This window comes from Pseudophryne corroboree, chromosome 3, assembly GCF_028390025.1.
Source record: "Pseudophryne corroboree isolate aPseCor3 chromosome 3, aPseCor3.hap2, whole genome shotgun sequence".
Classification (NCBI taxonomy): domain Eukaryota; kingdom Metazoa; phylum Chordata; class Amphibia; order Anura; family Myobatrachidae; genus Pseudophryne; species Pseudophryne corroboree.
Genome location: NC_086446.1, coordinates 624,186,960 through 624,204,250, shown reverse-complemented (window position 1 = coordinate 624,204,250; position 17,291 = coordinate 624,186,960). Strand labels below are relative to the sequence as shown.

The 17,291-nt window shown below is 47.3% G+C and overlaps 1 protein-coding gene across 3 annotated transcripts in view; it reads left to right on the top strand.

The window, feature by feature from the left end:
• The window catches only part of KIF20B (kinesin family member 20B), a 502,673-nt gene that overhangs the window by 343,970 nt on the left and 141,412 nt on the right, over positions 1-17,291 (top strand). For all 3 annotated transcript variants that reach the window (XM_063961679.1, XM_063961680.1, XM_063961678.1), the window contains exon 23: positions 2,468-2,528. In XM_063961679.1, coding sequence (XP_063817749.1) covers positions 2,468-2,528 — 61 coding nt within the window. The remainder of the gene's footprint in view (positions 1-2,467; positions 2,529-17,291) is intronic.

The window sequence follows — 17,291 nt, the reverse complement described above, 5'->3', positions numbered from 1 at the left end:
GAAATATCTCACTTGGTAGGTGGTCATGTTGTTAGCCTTGGCTTCGGCTAGGCGAGTTTCGGAATTGGCGGCTTTATCACATAAAAGCCCCTATCTGGTTTTCCATATGGATAGAGCGGAGTTGCGGACCCGTCCTCAATTCCTACCTAAGGTGGTCTCATCCTTTCATATGAACCAACCTATTGTCGTGCCTGTGGCTACACGTGATTTGGAGGATTCCGAGTCCCTTGATGTGGTCAGGGCTTTGAAAATTGACGTGGCCAGAATGGCTAGGATCAGAAAAACAGAAGCACTGTTTGTCCTGTATGCAGCCAACAAGGTTGGCGGCCCTGCTTCAAAGCAGACTATTGCTCGCTGGATCTGTAACACGATTCAGCAGGTGCATTCTACGGCAGGATTGCTGTTACCGAAATCGGTTAAGGCCCATTCCACTGGGAAGGTGGGCTCGTCTTGGGCGGCCGCCCGAGGGGTCTCGGCACTACAGCTGTGCCGAGCTGCTACTTTGTCGGGGTCAAACACCTTTGCAAAGTTCTATAAGTTTGATACCCTGGCTGAGGAGGACCTCCTGTTTGCTCAATCGGTGCTGCAGAGTCATCCGCACTCTCACGCCCGTTTGGGAGCTTTGGTATAATCCCCATGGTCCTTACGGAGTCCCAGCATCCTCTAGGACGTTACAAAATAAGATTTTAAACCTACCGGTAAATCTTTCTCGTAGTCCGTAGAGAATGCTGGGCGCCCGTCCCAAGTGTGGACTACTTCTGCAAGACTTGTGTATAGTTATTGCTTACATAAGGGTTATGTTATAGTTTCATCGGTTTTGGGCCGATGATATGTTGTTCTTCATACTGTTAACTAGATAGTATATCACAAGTTATACGGTGTGATTGATGTGGCTGGTATGAATCTTGCCCTTGGATTACAAAAATCCTTTCCTTGTACTGTCCGTCTCCTCTGGGCTGAGGTCTGGAGGAGGGGCATAGAGGGAGGAGCCAGTGCACACCCAGAGTCAGTCTTTCTTATAGTGCCCATGTCTCCTGCGGAGCCCGTCTATCCCCATGGTCCTTACGGAGTCCCAGCATCATCTATGGACTATTAGAAAAAGATTTACCGGTAGGTTTAAAATCTTATTTTTTTATGTCTACCTTTTGACCCTGTCGACCTTTTGTACTGTCTACCTTTTTCATGTTGACCTTTTGACCCTGTCAACCTAATGTCTGTCTAACATATGGTGTCTATCTATTGACTGTCTAACTAGACACTATCTTTTATACCACACCCCTCGACACAGTGTATCCAATTGCGGGCATTTTTGCCTGTTTTCGCCCATGCAGTTTCACTGTTTTTTTTCCGTTGAATTGGCATGGGCCGAAAATTGCACCAAAAACGGGTGAAAAGGCCAAAACACGTGTATAGGAGGCAAATTCGCAGATATACATGGTTTTCACCAATGCCGGATTGTTCGACCAATCGGAAAAACGTCATGGGCATTGAATAGGTCTAATGTAAATTTGACCTAAAAATGGGCGAAGAGTGCATTTTTTTCGACTGGTCGTAAAAAACCGAAGTAATTGAAAACCCCCAAAGTGTCTTTTTCATTCACATAATGGCCCTCATTCCGAGTTGATCGCTCGCTAGCTACTTTTTGCAGCTGTGCAAACGCATAGTCGCAGCCCACGGGGAAGTGTATTTTCGCTTTGCAAGTGTGCGATTGCATGTGCAACCGAGCGGTGCGAAAAAGTCGTAGGTCTGAACTTACTCAGCCCTTGCGATCACTTCAGCCTGTCCGTTCCCGGAATTGACGTCAGACCCCCCCCCCCGTCTGCAAACGCCTGGACACGCTGGCGTTTTCCCTACCACTCCCAGAAAACGGTCAGTTGACACCCATAAACGCCCTCTTCCTGTCGATCTCCTTGTGGTTGTGCAAATGGATTCTTTGCTAGAAGCATTGCACAGCAACGATGCTGTTTGTACCCGTACGTTGCGCGTGCGCATTGCGGTGCATACGCAGTTTTGCCATTTTTTTAACTGATTGCTGCGAAAATCGGCAGCGAGTGATCAACTCTGAATGACCCCCAATGATTTGTCGGCTACAATTTTTTGCTTAAATGAGCATATTACAAAGTATCAACAATAAAATTATAAAAACCTAGTTATTTTTAATGTCAGTAGCTGCTAGGCATGCTGGCATCTGTAGTTCCTCACCTGGAGAGACCAAGGTTATGAAGCCTTACAATGTCTTGGAATGTTTTATAAGTGTTTCAGTTTTTAAAAATGTCTGTATTTAATTTCTTGTTTCCAGTGTACAAATTATCACTTCATAACTGGGGCATCTGCTAAAATAAAGCTGGCTAATCACTGTGACATAGAAGTGCTTGTACCTACTGATCAGTCTTTGATTTATGTTCTCATAGAGGTTTCTGTAGAAAAGTGGAAATTAATCATTTGTTTTTTATACTTACATATGTAGGAACACCGTGATAATGAGAAAATTGAAGACACAATGCAGCTTTACCAGAAGGCATGTCACGGTAATAAGATTCATATTATATCTGTTGTACATACCTAAAGACATATATTATGTTTAATCAAGCAAAATAACTCCTAATATACGACACCTGGGCTGTCTGTTTACAGAGACTCCAGATCTGCAGGCTACTAACAGCTGAACACCCTGATTTGTATAATAAACCATGTTCTTAATAAGATTTTAGAGTATTCTTACTATATTATATATTATTTATTTAGTACCAGCAAACTCTGCTTAACTTTACAATAGGGACAAACACAATATTAAGACTGAAGTTAAGAAGGCCCTGTTTACGGGTTGCACATATTCCAATGACCCAGCAAGTGAAATTTGCTTAATGTGGTAATGTTGTTTATTTGTAGCATGGGGGAGAGTAATGGAAAGCTTTGAGTGAACTATGTTGTTATTTATTATTTCTCTAACGTCCTAGTGGATGCTGGGGACTCCGTCAGGACCATGGGGAATAGCGGCTCCGCAGGAGACAGGGCACAAAAAGTAAGCTTTTAGGATCACATGGTGTGTACTGGCTCCTCCCCCCATGACCCTCCTCCAAGCCTCAGTTAGGTTTTTGTGCCCGTCCGAGCAGGGTGCAATCTAGGTGGCTCTCATAAAGAGCTGCTTAGAAAAAGTTTTTTAGGTTTCTTATTTTCAGTGAGTCCTGCTGGCAACAGGCTCACTGCTACGAGGGACTTAGGGGAGAGAAGTGAACTCACCTGCGTGCAGGATGGATTTGCTTCTTAGGCTACTGGACACCATTAGCTCCAGAGGGATCGAACACAGGCCCAGCCATGGAGTCCGGTCCCGGAGCCGTGCCGCCGACCCCCCTTGCAGATGCCGAAGTTGAAGAGGTCCAGAGGTCCGGAAACAGGCGGCAGAAGACTTTCAGTCTTCATAAGGTAGCGCACAGCACTGCAGCTGTGCGCCATTGTTGTCGGCACACTTCACACCAGCGGTCACTGAGGGTGCAGGGCGCTGGGGGGGGCGCCCTGGGCAGCAATGTATAATACCTTTTTCTATGGCTAAAATACATCACATATAGCCCTTGAGGCTATATGGATGTATTTAACCCCTGCCATATATCGCAAACTCCGGGAGAAGAGCCCGCCGTTTTAGGGGGCGGGGCCTATTCTCCTCAGCACACAGCGCCATTTTCCTGCTCAGCTCCGCTGTGAGGAAGGCTCCCAGGACTCTCCCCTGCACTGCACTACAGAAACAGGGTAAAACAGAGAAGGGGGGCATATTTTGGCGATATTTATAGATATTAAGCGCATATAACAGAAACAACACCTTTTAGGGTTGTTTATATACATTTTTATAGCGCTTTGGTGTGTGCTGGCAAACTCTCCCTCTGTCTCCCCAAAGGGCTAGTGGGGTCCTGTCTTCGATAAGAGCATTCCCTGTGTGTCTGCTGTGTGTCGGTACGTGTGTGTCGACATGTATGAGGACGATGTTGGTGTGGAGGCGGAGCAATTGCCGGTAATGGTGATGTCACCCCCTAGGGAGTCGACACCGGAATGGATGGCTTTAATTATGGAATTACGTGATAATGTTAGCACGCTGTAAAAGTCAGTTGACGACATGAGACGGCCGGAAAACCAGTTAGTACCTGTCCAGGCGTCTCAGGCACCGTCAGGGGCTGTAAAACGTCCCTTACCTCAGTCAGTCGACACAGGTACCGACACAGATGAATCTAGTGTCGACGGTGAAGAAAGAAACGTATTTTCCAATAGGGCCACACGTTATATGATCACGGCAATGAAGGAGGCTTTGCATATCTCTGATACTGCAGGTACCTCAAAGGGGGGTATTATGTGGGGTGTGAAAAAAACTACCTGTAGCTTTTCCAGAATCAGAGGAATTGAATGACGTGTGTGATGAAGCGTGGGTTAACCCCGATAGAAAACTGCTAATTTCAAAGAAGTTATTGGCATTATACCCTTTCCCACCAGAGGTTAGGGCGCGCTGGGAAACACCCCCTAGGGTGGATAAGGCGCTCACACGCTTATCAAAACAAGTGGCGTTACCGTCTCCTGATACGGCCGCCCTCAAGGATCCAGCTGATAGGAGGCTGGAAACTACCCTGAAGAGTATATACACACATACTGGTGTTATACTGCGACCAGCAATAGCCTCAGCCTGGATGTGCAGTGCTGGGGTGGTGTGGTCGGATTCCCTGACTGAAAATATTGATACCCTGGATTGGGACAGTATTTTATGGACTATAGAGCAATTAAAGGATGCTTTTCTTTATATGCGAGATGCTCAGAGGGATATTTGCACTCTGGCATCGAGAGTAAGTGCGATGTCCATATCTGCCAGAAGAAGTTTATGGACGCGACAGTGGTCAGGTGATGCGGATTCCAAACGGCATATGGAAGTATTGCCGTATAAAGGAGAGGAATTATTTGGGGTCGGTCTATCGGATCTGGTGGCCACGGCAACAGCCGGAAAATCCACTTTTTTACCTCAGGTCACCTCCCAACAGAAAAAGACACCGTCTTTTCAGCCGCAGTCCTTTCGTTCCTATAAGAACAAGCGGGCAAAAGGACAGTCATATTTGCCCAGAGGCAAAGGAAGGGGTAAGAGGGTGCAGCAAGCAACTACTTCCCACGAACAGAAGCCCTCCCCGGCTTCTACAAAGCCCTCAGCATGACGCTGGGGCTGTGCAAGCGGACTCAGGGGCGGTGGGGGGTCGACTAAAGATTTTCAGCACACAGTGGGCGCGCTCACAGGTGGACCCTTGGATCCTGCAGGTAGTATCTCAGGGTTACAAGTTGGAATTCGAAAAGTCTCCCCCTCGCCGGTTCCTAAAGTCTGCTTTACCAACGTCTCCCTCAGAAAGGGCGACGGTATTGGAAGCCATTCACAAGCTGTATTCTCAGCAGGTGATAGTCAAGGTACCCCTCCTACAACAGGGAAAGGGGTATTATTCCACACTATTTGTGGTACCGAAGCCGGACGGCTCGGTAAGACCTATTCTAAATCTGAAATCCTTGAACCTGTACATACAGAAATTCAAGTTCAAGATGGAGTCACTCAGAGCAGTGATAGCGAATCTGGAAGAAGGGGACTTCATGGTGTCCCTGGACATAAAAGATGCTTATCTGCATGTCCCAATTTACCCTTCACACCAAGGGTATCTCAGGTTCGTGATACAAAACTGTCATTATCAGTTTCAAACGCTGCCGTTTGGTTTGTCCACGGCACCTCGGGTCTTTACCAAGGTAATGGCCGAAATGATGGTTCTTCTACGAAGAAAAGGCGTATTAATTATCCCTTACTTGGACGATCTCCTGATAAGGGCAAGGTCCAGAGAACAGCTGGAAGTCGGAGTAGCACTAACCCAAGTAGTGCTTCAACAACACGGGTGGATTCTGAATCTTCCAAAATCTCAATTGACCCCGACGACACGTCTGCTGTTCCTGGGAATGATTCTGGACACAGTTCAGAAAAAGGTGTTTCTCCCGGAGGAGAAAGCAAGGGAGTTATCCGAACTTGTCAGGAACCTCCTAAAACCAGGAAATGTGTCAGTACATCAATGCACAAGAGTCCTGGGAAAGATGGTGGCTTCTTACGAAGCAATTCCATTCGGCAGATTCCACGCACGAATATTTCAGTGGGATCTGCTGGACAAATGGTCCGGATCGCATCTGCACATGCATCAGCGGATAACACTGTCACCAAGAACAAGGGTGTCTCTTCTGTGGTGGTTGCAGAGTGCCCATCTGTTAGAGGGCCGCAGATTCGGCATACAGGACTGGGTCCTGGTGACTACGGATGCCAGCCTACGAGGCTGGGGAGCAGTCACACAGGGAAGAAACTTCCAGGGCGTGTGGTCGAACCTGGAGACGTCTCTTCACATAAATATACTGGAGCTAAGAGCGATTTACAATGCTCTAAGCCTGGCAAAACCGCTGCTTCAGGGTCAGCCGGTGTTGATCCAGTCGGACAACATCACGGCAGTCGCCCACGTAAACAGACAGGGCGGCACGAGAAGCAGAAGAGCAATGACAGAAGCTGCAAGGATTCTTCGCTGGGCGGAAAATCATGTCATAGCACTGTCAGCAGTGTTCATTCCGGGAGTAGACAACTGGGAAGCAGACTTCCTCAGCAGACACGACCTCCACCCGGGAGAGTGGGGACTTCATCCAGAAGTCTTCCACATGATTGTGAACCGTTGGGAAAAACCAAAGGTGGACATGATGGCGTCCCGCCTCAACAAGAAACTGGACAGATATTGCGCCAGGTCAAGAGACCCTCAGGCAATAGCTGTGGACGCTCTGGTAACACCGTGGGTGTACCAGTCCGTGTATGTGTTTCCTCCTCTGCCTCTCATACCAAAGGTACTGAGAATTATACGGCTACGGGGAGTAAGAACAATACTCGTGGCTCCGGATTGGCCGAGAAGGACTTGGTACCCGGAACTTCAAGAGATGCTCACGGAAGAGCCGTGGCCTCTACCGTTAAGAAGGGATCTGCTTCAGCAGGGACCTTGTATGTTCCAAGACTTACCGCGACTGCGTTTGACGGCATGGCGGTTGAACGCCGGATTCTAAAAGAAAAGGGCATTCCAGAGGAAGTTATTCCTACCTTGATTAAAGCCAGGAAGGAAGTGACCGCACAACATTATCACCGCATTTGGAGAAAATATGTTGCGTGGTGTGAGGCCAAGAAGGCCCCAACGGAGGAATTTCAATTGGGTCGATTCCTACATTTCCTGCAGGCAGGATTGTCTATGGGCCTCAAATTGGGGTCTATTAAGGTTCAAATTTCGGCCTTATCGATTTTCTTCCAGAAAGAATTGGCTTCAGTGCCTGAAGTACAAACCTTTGTCAAAGGTGTACTACATATACAGCCCCCGATTGTGCCTCCAGTGGCACCGTGGGATCTCAACGTAGTTTTGGATTTTCTCAAATCCCATTGGTTTGAGCCGCTCAAATCGGTAGATTTGAAGTATCTTACATGGAAAGTAACCATGCTACTGGCCCTGGCTTCAGCCAGGAGAGTATCAGAGTTGGCGGCTTTAAAGCCCATATCTGATTTTCCATTCGGACAGGGCAGAACTGCGGACGCGTCCTCAGTTTCTGCCTAAGGTGGTTTCGGCTTTTCACTTGAACCAGCCTATTGTGGTGCCTGCGGCTACTAGCGACTTGGAGGACTCCAAGTTGCTGGACGTTGTCAGAGCATTGAAAATATATATTTCAAGGACGGCTGGAGTCAGAAAATCTGACTCGCTGTTTATCCTGTATGCACCCAACAAGATGGGTGCTCCTGCGTCTAAGCAGACGATTGCTCGTTGGATCTGTAGCACAATCCAACTTGCACATTCTGTGGCAGGCCTGCCACAGCCTAAATCTGTAGATGCCCACTCCACAAGGAAGGTGGGCTCATCTTGGGCGGCTGCCCGAGGGGTCTCGTCATTACAACTTTGCCGAGCAGCTACGTGGTCAGGGGAGAACACGTTTGTAAAATTTTACAAATTTGATACTCTGGCTAAGGAGGACCTGGAGTTCTCTCATTCGGTGCTGCAGAGTCATCCGCACTCTCCCGCCCGTTTGGGAGCTTTGGTATAATCCCCATGGTTCTGACGGAGTCCCCAGCATCCACTAGGACGTTAGAGAAAATAAGAATTTACTTACCGATAATTCTATTTCTCATAGTCCGTAGTGGATGCTGGGCGCCCATCCCAAGTGCGGATTGTCTGCAATACTTGTACATAGTTATTGTTACAAAAATCGGGTTATTATTGTTGTGAGCCATCTTTTCAGAGGCTTCTTCGTTGTTATCATACTGTTAACTGGGTTCAAATCACAAGTTGTACGGTGTGATTGGTGTGGCTGGTATGAGTCTTACCCGGGATTCAAGATCCTTCCTTATTGTGTACGCTCGTCCGGGCACAGTACCTAACTGAGGCTTGGAGGAGGGTCATAGGGGGAGGAGCCAGTACACACCATGTGATCCTAAAAGCTTACTTTTTGTGCCCTGTCTCCTGCGGAGCCGCTATTCCCCATGGTCCTGATGGAGTCCCCAGCATCCACTACGGACTATGAGAAATAGAATTATCGGTAAGTAAATTCTTATTTTTATTTATTAACAGTTTCTTATGTAGTGCAGCATATTCCATTGTGCTTTGCAGTTGGAACAACCGTAATAGAACAAAACTGGGTAAAAACAGACAGACCTCGAGTTAGGAAGGCCCTGCTTGCAATCTTGTAATCTATAGGGATATGGGTATTGATACACAAGGATAGATGCTATGGGGTCTATTCAACTGGTGTCGGATCCTCTCCAACGAAGAGGATCCGACACTGTACTATTCTATTTGCGGGCATTTCCGACGGGTTTAGCCCGTTTTCGACAATGCTGATCTAAAACGGGCCAAAAACTTGTCGAAAATGCCCACAAATTTGACAATACACATGAATTGGCGGCTAATCTGCCGATCCATGTGTATTCCGACAAGTCGGAAAAACAGAAAATGATTCGACCTAAGAAAGTTGGAAAAAGATGTTTTTCCGACTTGTGGGATCAGTTGAATAGACCCTTATGTAGTTGAATAGTAATCACGTGCAGTAATACATCTACGGCACGATTCCCCCGTGATCTGATCCGCCAATTGACAGACATCTATGACTGGCAACGGATAGGAGAAGAAACACAGCATGTTCTAAATCCCCATGTCGCCGATCCTGATCATATTTTGTTGGATTTCTCCGATCCCTCAGCATGTGTAGCTGCTGTTGCTTCTTTGATATGCCATTCGGGGGTTATTCAGCGTTGATTGCAGTTTTTGCCAAACTAGCAAAAACTGTGCTTGTTCTCACATGCTGGGGGCCGCCCAGCATGTGTGGCGCCGATACGCAATTGCGATCACATCGCTAAAACATCAACTAGAGGTTGCTCCCTGCTTATGCAGCATACCCCCACTCCACACGCCCATCACTTGTCCATTATGATGCAATCGCATAATGACAGCACACGCTTTGCAGCCGCTGCACGTGCGCTGATGTATCAAAAACGTCCCTGAGAGCGATCGCAGCCTTAGCGATGAGCTCTGAATAAGGCCCTTCATCCGCAGCCTTGCTCAGTAAGATAAAGAATAATTTATGGAATCATTCTTTCTGCAGCGGGGTACACTGGTATTCCACAGGGAATAACATCGGGGGGGAAGAGTTGGATCTTAATCCAAGGCACCAACAGGCTAAAGCTTTGACTGTTCACAGGATGCACTGCACCGCCTCCTCTATAGCCCGCCTCCAGGCACTGGAGCTCAGTTTGTAAGTTGATGCCTGTAGTGCAGGTGACTAACAGCCCTGGAAAGAGCTTTTTTATAAGACTTCAAGGGCCGTAGCACTTTATATGTCATTCTGACATACTGTGCTGCTGCTCCATCACATCCCTCAGCGTTGCTGCATAAACCTGGTTCCCGGGTACTTACAGCGGAACGCACCGGTTTCTAGGCACACCACCGCTGCTAATCTCCTGGATTGCGTAGCTGCAATGACAGGGAGGAGGTTTAAGGGTCCCCCAGGTGGGACCCGCCGGTAAAATCGCGATCCGGTCGCGGTCCTAGGAGATGGGCTGCAATGCTGGCATGGATACTGTACTGCTCAGGGACCCCACCATAGCCACCAGGGCAGGGAGCACAGGTCGGATTTATTAAAATCAGTTTGTTATAGTCTCCACAGTACCCGGTGGTGAAGTTCAGCAAAGGGGATAAGGCGCTGACCTGTTGCCCCTCCCCCAGCTCCGGGTGCCATCTACTGCTGGTTTTCCCGCCCTGGAGCTGCATTTCTCTCTCTCTCCCTCACTCCCTGTCAGCGTTTGGGTGCCATTTCACAGAGCTGCGCTGATCCTGGGACTACTGGGCACGGTCTCCTCTGTAAAACCGCCTGCCTTGTCAGCGCTGTATATTTACAGACACTTAAGTATTCTACATGTCATTCTAGACCATGTTAGTTAAGAACAAGTGTACTGCTATAGGAATATTTAGTACAAGTATTCTGTGATATACATCCAGTATCTACTGTGCATTGTTATATCTGTATACACATACAGTTGTGCTCATAAGTTTACCTACCCTAGCAGAATTTGTGATTTTCTGGCCATTTGTCAGAGAATATGAATGATAACTCGCAAACTTTTCTTTCACTCATGGTTAGTGGTTGGGTGATGCTATTTATTGTCAAACAACTGTGTTTACTCTTTTTAAATCATAATGGCAACAGAAACTACCCAAATGACCCTGATCAAAAGTTTACATACCCTGGAGATTTTGGCCTGATAACATGCACACAAGTTGACACAAACGGGTTTGAATGGCTACTAAAGGTAACCGTCCTCACCTGTGATCTGTTTGCTTATAATCAGTATGTGTATATAAAAGGTCAGTGAGTTTCTGGACTCCTGAAAGACGCTTGCATCTTTCATCCAGTGCTGCACTAACGTGTCTGGATTCTGAGTCATGGGGAAAGCAAAAGAATTGTCAAAGGATCTGCGGGAAAAGCTAATTGAACTGTATAAAACAGGCAAGGGATATAAGAAGATATCCATGCAATTGAGAATGCCAATCAGCAGTGTTCAAACTCTAATTAAGAAGTGGAAAATGAGGGATTCTGTGTTAACCAAATCACGGTCAGGTAGACCAACAAAAATTTCAGCCACAACTGCCAGGAAAATTATTTCGGGATGCAAAGAAAAATCCACAAATAACTTCAGGTGAAATACAGGACTCACTGAAAAAAAGTGGTGTGGTTGTTTCAAGATGCACAATAAGGAGGCATTTGAAGAAAAATGGGCTGCATGGTCGAGTCGCCAGAAGAAAGCCATTACTAGGCAAATGCCAAAATGCATTCCGCTTACAATACTCCAAACAGCACAGAGACAAGCCTCAAAACTTCTGGAACAAAGTCATTTGGAGTGATGAGACTAAAATTGAACTTTTTGGCCACAACCATAAACGTTACATTTGGAGAGGAGTCAACAAGGCCTATGATGAAAGGTACACCATTCCTACTGTGAAACACGGAGGTGGATCGCTGATGTTTTGGGGATGTGTGAGCTACAAAGGCACTGGAAACTTGGTCAAAATTGATGGCAAGATGAATGCAGCATGTTATCAGAAAATACTGGAGGAAAATTTGCACTCATCAGCCCGGAAGCTGCACATGGGACGTACTTGAACATTCCAACATGATAATGATCCAAAACACAAGGCCAAGTCGACCTGTCATTGGCTACAGCAGAATAAAGTGAAGGTTCTGGAGTGGCCATCTCAGTCTCCTGAGGGAGATCTCAAACATGCAGTTCATGCAAGACAGCCCAAGAATTTACAGGAACTGGAGGCTTTTTGCCAAGAAGAATGGGCAGCTTTACCATCTGAGAAAATAAAGAGTCTCATCCACAACTACCACAAAAGACTTCAAGCTGTCATTGATGTTAAAGGGGGCAATACACGGTATTAAGAACTGGGGTATGTAAACTTTTGATCAGGGTCATTTGGGTAGTTTCTGTTGTCATTATGATTTAAAAAGAGTAAACACAGTTGTTTGACAATAAATGGCTTCACCCAACCACTAACCATGAGTGAAAGAAAAGTTTGTGAGGTATCATTCATATTCTCTGACAAATGGCCAGAAAATCACAAATTCTGCTAGGGTATGTAAACTTATGAGCACAACTGTATATTCATACGTAGATTTACTAGTCCATTGCAGTCTTATTGTTTATATGTAATAATTTCTGCATTGTACCTGTGACTGTATGTGCCTATAGCTACTGTGTGGTTTCTATTCTGTGTATCACACGTATTGCTATCACTATATTCTGTACCCTGGGTGGCTAGGTGCATCAGGGTCTCATATACCATATAGTGTTCCACAGGATATACTGTTATGTATTTTTCACTGTGTTTTTCAGTCACCTCACACCGCTTAAATCCTCTGTTTGTGCTCTACATTTATGGTTACATAACAGTTTTTTTTTGCTTTTGTTGTATTTGTTTGGCTATATTGTACTGTTACGCCCTAAGGCTACATTCCCAATAATGTCTGCTACACAGTGTGGGAATTCCGCAGACGCTCCTGCATCATGCTGTGCTGTCGCCGGAGGAAAAGATATCAGCTGAGGGTTCAGGTATTGGGTGCCCTGCACCTTCCAGTCAGCCCGCGGCACCTGTGGATCATTAATCATGATCCACCTTGGGTTGCATATTCAGATATGCTGACTACGCTTGTAATATGACTTAAGACCTCCTGTGACATTACAGCCACATATTGTCCCTGTAGTTAATCCACCATGGGCGGATACTTTGTCAACCCAGTTACAGCAATTAAATCAGTCCTTGGTTAAACAAAAACCTAACCCTCGCCCTGCTGGGACCAAAGGGTCATCTAAGCGGGACATTTCTTCCTCACAATCCACTAATATTTCGGATGGGGATTACTCTGATCCGTCAAACACTGATACAGTTGCTTCTGATGAGGAATCTACAGCTCAAGTTGATGTTCCTGATATAGTGGAGGCTATTCTCCAGAGACTGATTCTCCAGATTGATGATGAGATTGAACCTCCTGCTACGTCTAAGAAACCTAAGTTTAAACGTCAGAAGGTTGCTAAAGTATTTTTACCTCATTCTGACCTCTTAATTGAATATACGTCAGGAATCCTGGTCGTCTCCAGAAAAGAAATTTTCCCTGTCTAAAAGGATGTTAGCTCGTTATCCCATCCCTGCGGAGTTGAGTAACAAGTGGGAAACTCCACCTCCGGTGGACTCTCATGTCGCCCGTCTAGTGGTATCTTCTACTCTGCCTGTCACCACCATCACTTCACTGAAGGAACCGACGGATAAACGTGTAGAGGGATGCCTGAAGTCTATTTACACACATACCGGTGCTGTGCATAGACCCACTATGGCAGCCTCTTGGGCTGCAAAAGCTATTGAAGCATGGGTTCAAGCAATTGAGGATGAGCTACCTCTAAATTTTTCTCTGACGTCCTAAGTGGATGCTGGGGACTCCGTCAGGACCATGGGGATTAGCGGCTCCGCAGGAGACAGGGCACAAAACTAAAGCTTTAGGATCAGGTGGTGTGTACTGGCTCCTCCCCCTATGACCCTCCTCCAAGCCTCAGTTAGGTTTTTGTGCCCGTCCGAGCAGGGTGCAATCTAGGTGGCTCTCTTAAGGAGCTGCTTAGAAAAAGTTTTTAGGTTTCTTATTTTCAGTGAGTCCTGCTGGCAACAGGCTCACTGCATCGAGGGACTTAGGGGAGAGAAGTTCAACTCACCTGCGTGCAGGATGGATTGGCTTCTTAGGCTACTGGACACCATTAGCTCCAGAGGGAGTCGGAACACAGGTCTCACCCTGGGGTTCGTCCCGGAGCCGCGCCGCCGACCCCCCTTGCAGATGCTGAAGATTGAAGGTCCAGAAACCGGCGGCAGAAGGCTTTTCAGTCTTCATGAAGGTAGCGCACAGCACTGCAGCTGTGCGCCATTGTTGTCACACACTTCACACCAACGGTCACGGAGGGTGCAGGGCGTTGCTGGGGGCGCCCTGGGCAGCAATGTATAATACCTTATTCTGGCTAAAAATACATCACATATAGCCCCTGGAGGCTATATGGATGTATTTAACCCCTGCCAGGTCTCAGAAAAACGGGAGAAGAAGCCCGCCGAAAAGGGGGCGGGGCCTATTCTCCTCAGCACACAGCGCCATTTTCCCTCACAGAAATGCTGGTGGGAAGGCTCCCAGGCTCTCCCCTGCACTGCACTACAGAAACAGGGTTAAAACAGAGAGGGGGGGCACTTATTTGGCGATATGTATATATATATATATTAAAATGCTATAAGGGAAAAACACTTATATAAAGGTTGTCCCTGTATAATATAGCGTTTTCTCTATCGTCCTAGTGGATGCTGGGGTTCCTGAAAGGACCATGGGGAATAGCGGCTCCACAGGAGACAGGGCACAAAAAGTAAAGCTTTTTCCGATCAGGTGGTGTGCACTGGCTCCTCCCCCTATGACCCTCCTCCAGACTCCAGTTAGATTTTTGTGCCCGGCCGAGAAGGGTGCAATCTAGGTGGCTCTCCTAAAGAGCTGCTTAGAAAAAGTTTAGCTAGGTTTTTTATTTTACAGTGATTCCTGCTGGCAACAGGATCACTGCAGCGAGGGACTGAGGGGAGAAGGAGTCAACTCACCTGCGTGCAGGATGGATTGGTTTCTTGGCTACTGGACATCAAGCTCCAGAGGGACGATCACAGGTACAGCCTGGATGGTCACCGGAGCCACGCCGCCGGCCCCCTTGCAGATGCTGAAATCAGAAGAGGTCCAGAATCGGCGGCTGAAGACTCCTGCAGTCTTCTAAAGGTAGCGCACAGCACTGCAGCTGTGCGTCATTTTCCTCTCAGCACACTTCACACGGCAGTCACTGAGGGTGCGGGGCGCTGGGAGGGGGGCGCCCTGGGAGGCAAATGATTACCTATAAAGGCTAAAAATACCTCACATATAGCCCTAGAGGCTATATGGAGATATTTAACCCCTGCCTAATTTTTCTAAATAGCGGGAGACGAGCCTGCCAGAAAAGGGGCGGGGCCTATCTCCTCAGCACACGGCGCCATTTCCTCTCACAGCTCCGCTGGTCAGGACGGCTCCCAAGTCTCTCCCCTGCACTGCACTACAGAAACAGGGTAAAACAGAGAGGGGGGGGCACATTTATGGCGATATTTTGATATAACAAAGCAGCTATAAGGGAGCACTTATTATAAGGCTATCCCTGATATATATATATAGCGCTTTTGGTGTGTGCTGGCAAACTCTCCCTCTGTCTCCCCAAAGGGCTAGTGGGTCCTGTCTTCGTTAGGAGCATTCCCTGTGTGTCTGCTGTGTGTCGGTACGTGTGTGTCGACATGTATGAGGACGATATTGGTGTGGAGGCGGAGCAATTGCCAAATATGAGGATGTCACCCCCTAGGGAGTCGACACCAGAATGGATGCCTTTATTTATGGAACTACGGGATAGTGTCAACACGCTAAAGCAGTCGTTTGACGACATGAGACGGCCGGACAATCAATTAGTGCCTGTCCAGGCGACTCAAACACCGTCAGGGGCTGTGAAACGCCCTTTGCCTCAGTCGGTCGACACAGACCCAGACACAGGCGATGACTCCAGTGGTGACGGTGACGAATCAACCGTATTTTCCAGTAGGGCCACACGTTATATGATTTTGGCAATGAAGGAGGCGTTACATTTAGCTGATACTACAGGTACCACTAAACAGGGTATTATGTGGGGTATGAAAAAACTACCTATAGTTTTTCCTGAATCAGAAGAACTAAATGACGTGTGTAATGAAGCGTGGGTTGCCCCTGATAAAAAGCTGATAATTTCAAAGAAATTATTGGCATTATACCCTTTCCCGCCAGAGGTTAGGGAGCGCTGGGAAACACCTCCTAGGGTGGACAAGGCGCTAACACGCTTATCTAAACAAGTGGCGTTACCCTCTCCTGAGACGGCCGCACTTAAAGATCCATCAGATAGGAGGATGGAAAATATCCAAAAAAGTATATACACACATGCAGGTGTTATACTACGACCAGCTGTAGCGACTGCCTGGATGGGCAGTGCGGGGGTAGTTTGGTCAGAGTCCCTGATTGAAAATATTGATACCCTGGACAGGGACAATATTTTACTGTCGTTAGAACAAATAAAGGATGCATTTCTTTATATGCGTGATGCACAGAGGGATATATGCACACTGGCATCACGGGTAAGTGCTATGTCCATTTCGGCCAGAAGAGCTTTATGGACGCGACAGTGGACAGGCGATGCGGATTCAAAACGGCATATGGAAGTTTTGCCGTATAAAGGGGAGGAGTTATTTGGAGTCGGTCTATCAGATTTGGTGGCCACGGCTACAGCCGGGAAATCCACCTTTCTACCTCAAGTCACTCCCCAACAGAAAAAGGCACCGACTTTTCAACCGCAGCCCTTTCGTTCCTTTAAAAATAAGAGAGCAAAGGGCTATTCATATCTGCCACGAGGCAAAGGTCGAGGGAAGAGACAGCAACACGCAGCTCCTTCCCAGGATCAGAAGCCCTCCCCGGCTTCTACAAAAGCCTCAGCATGACGCTGGAGCTTCTCAAGCGGACTCGGGGACGGTGGGGGGTCGTCTCAAAAATTACAGCGCGCAGTGGGCTCACTCGCAAGTAGATCCCTGGATCCTGCAGATAATATCTCAGGGATACAGGTTGGAATTAGAGACAGATCCACCTCGCCGTTTCCTGAAGTCTGCTTTACCAACGTCCCCCTCCAAAAGGGAGACGGTTTTGGAAGCCATTCACAAGCTGTACTCTCAGCAGGTGATAGTCAAGGTACCTCTTCTGCAACAAGGGAAGGGGTATTATTCCACTCTTTTTGTGGTACCGAAGCCGGATGGCTCGGTAAGACCTATTCTAAATCTGAAGTCCTTGAACCTGTACATAAAGAAGTTCAAGTTCAAAATGGAGTCACTCAGAGCAGTGATAGCGAACCTGGAAGAGGGGGACTTTATGGTATCCTTGGACATCAAGGATGCGTATCTCCACGTTCCAATTTACCCCTCACACCAGGGGTACCTCAGGTTCGTTGTACAAAACTGTCACTATCAGTTTCAGACGCTGCCGTTCGGATTGTCCACGGCACCTCGGATCTTTACAAAGGTAATGGCCGAGATGATGATTCTTCTTCGAAGAAAAGGCGTATTAATTATCCCATACTTGGACGATCTCCT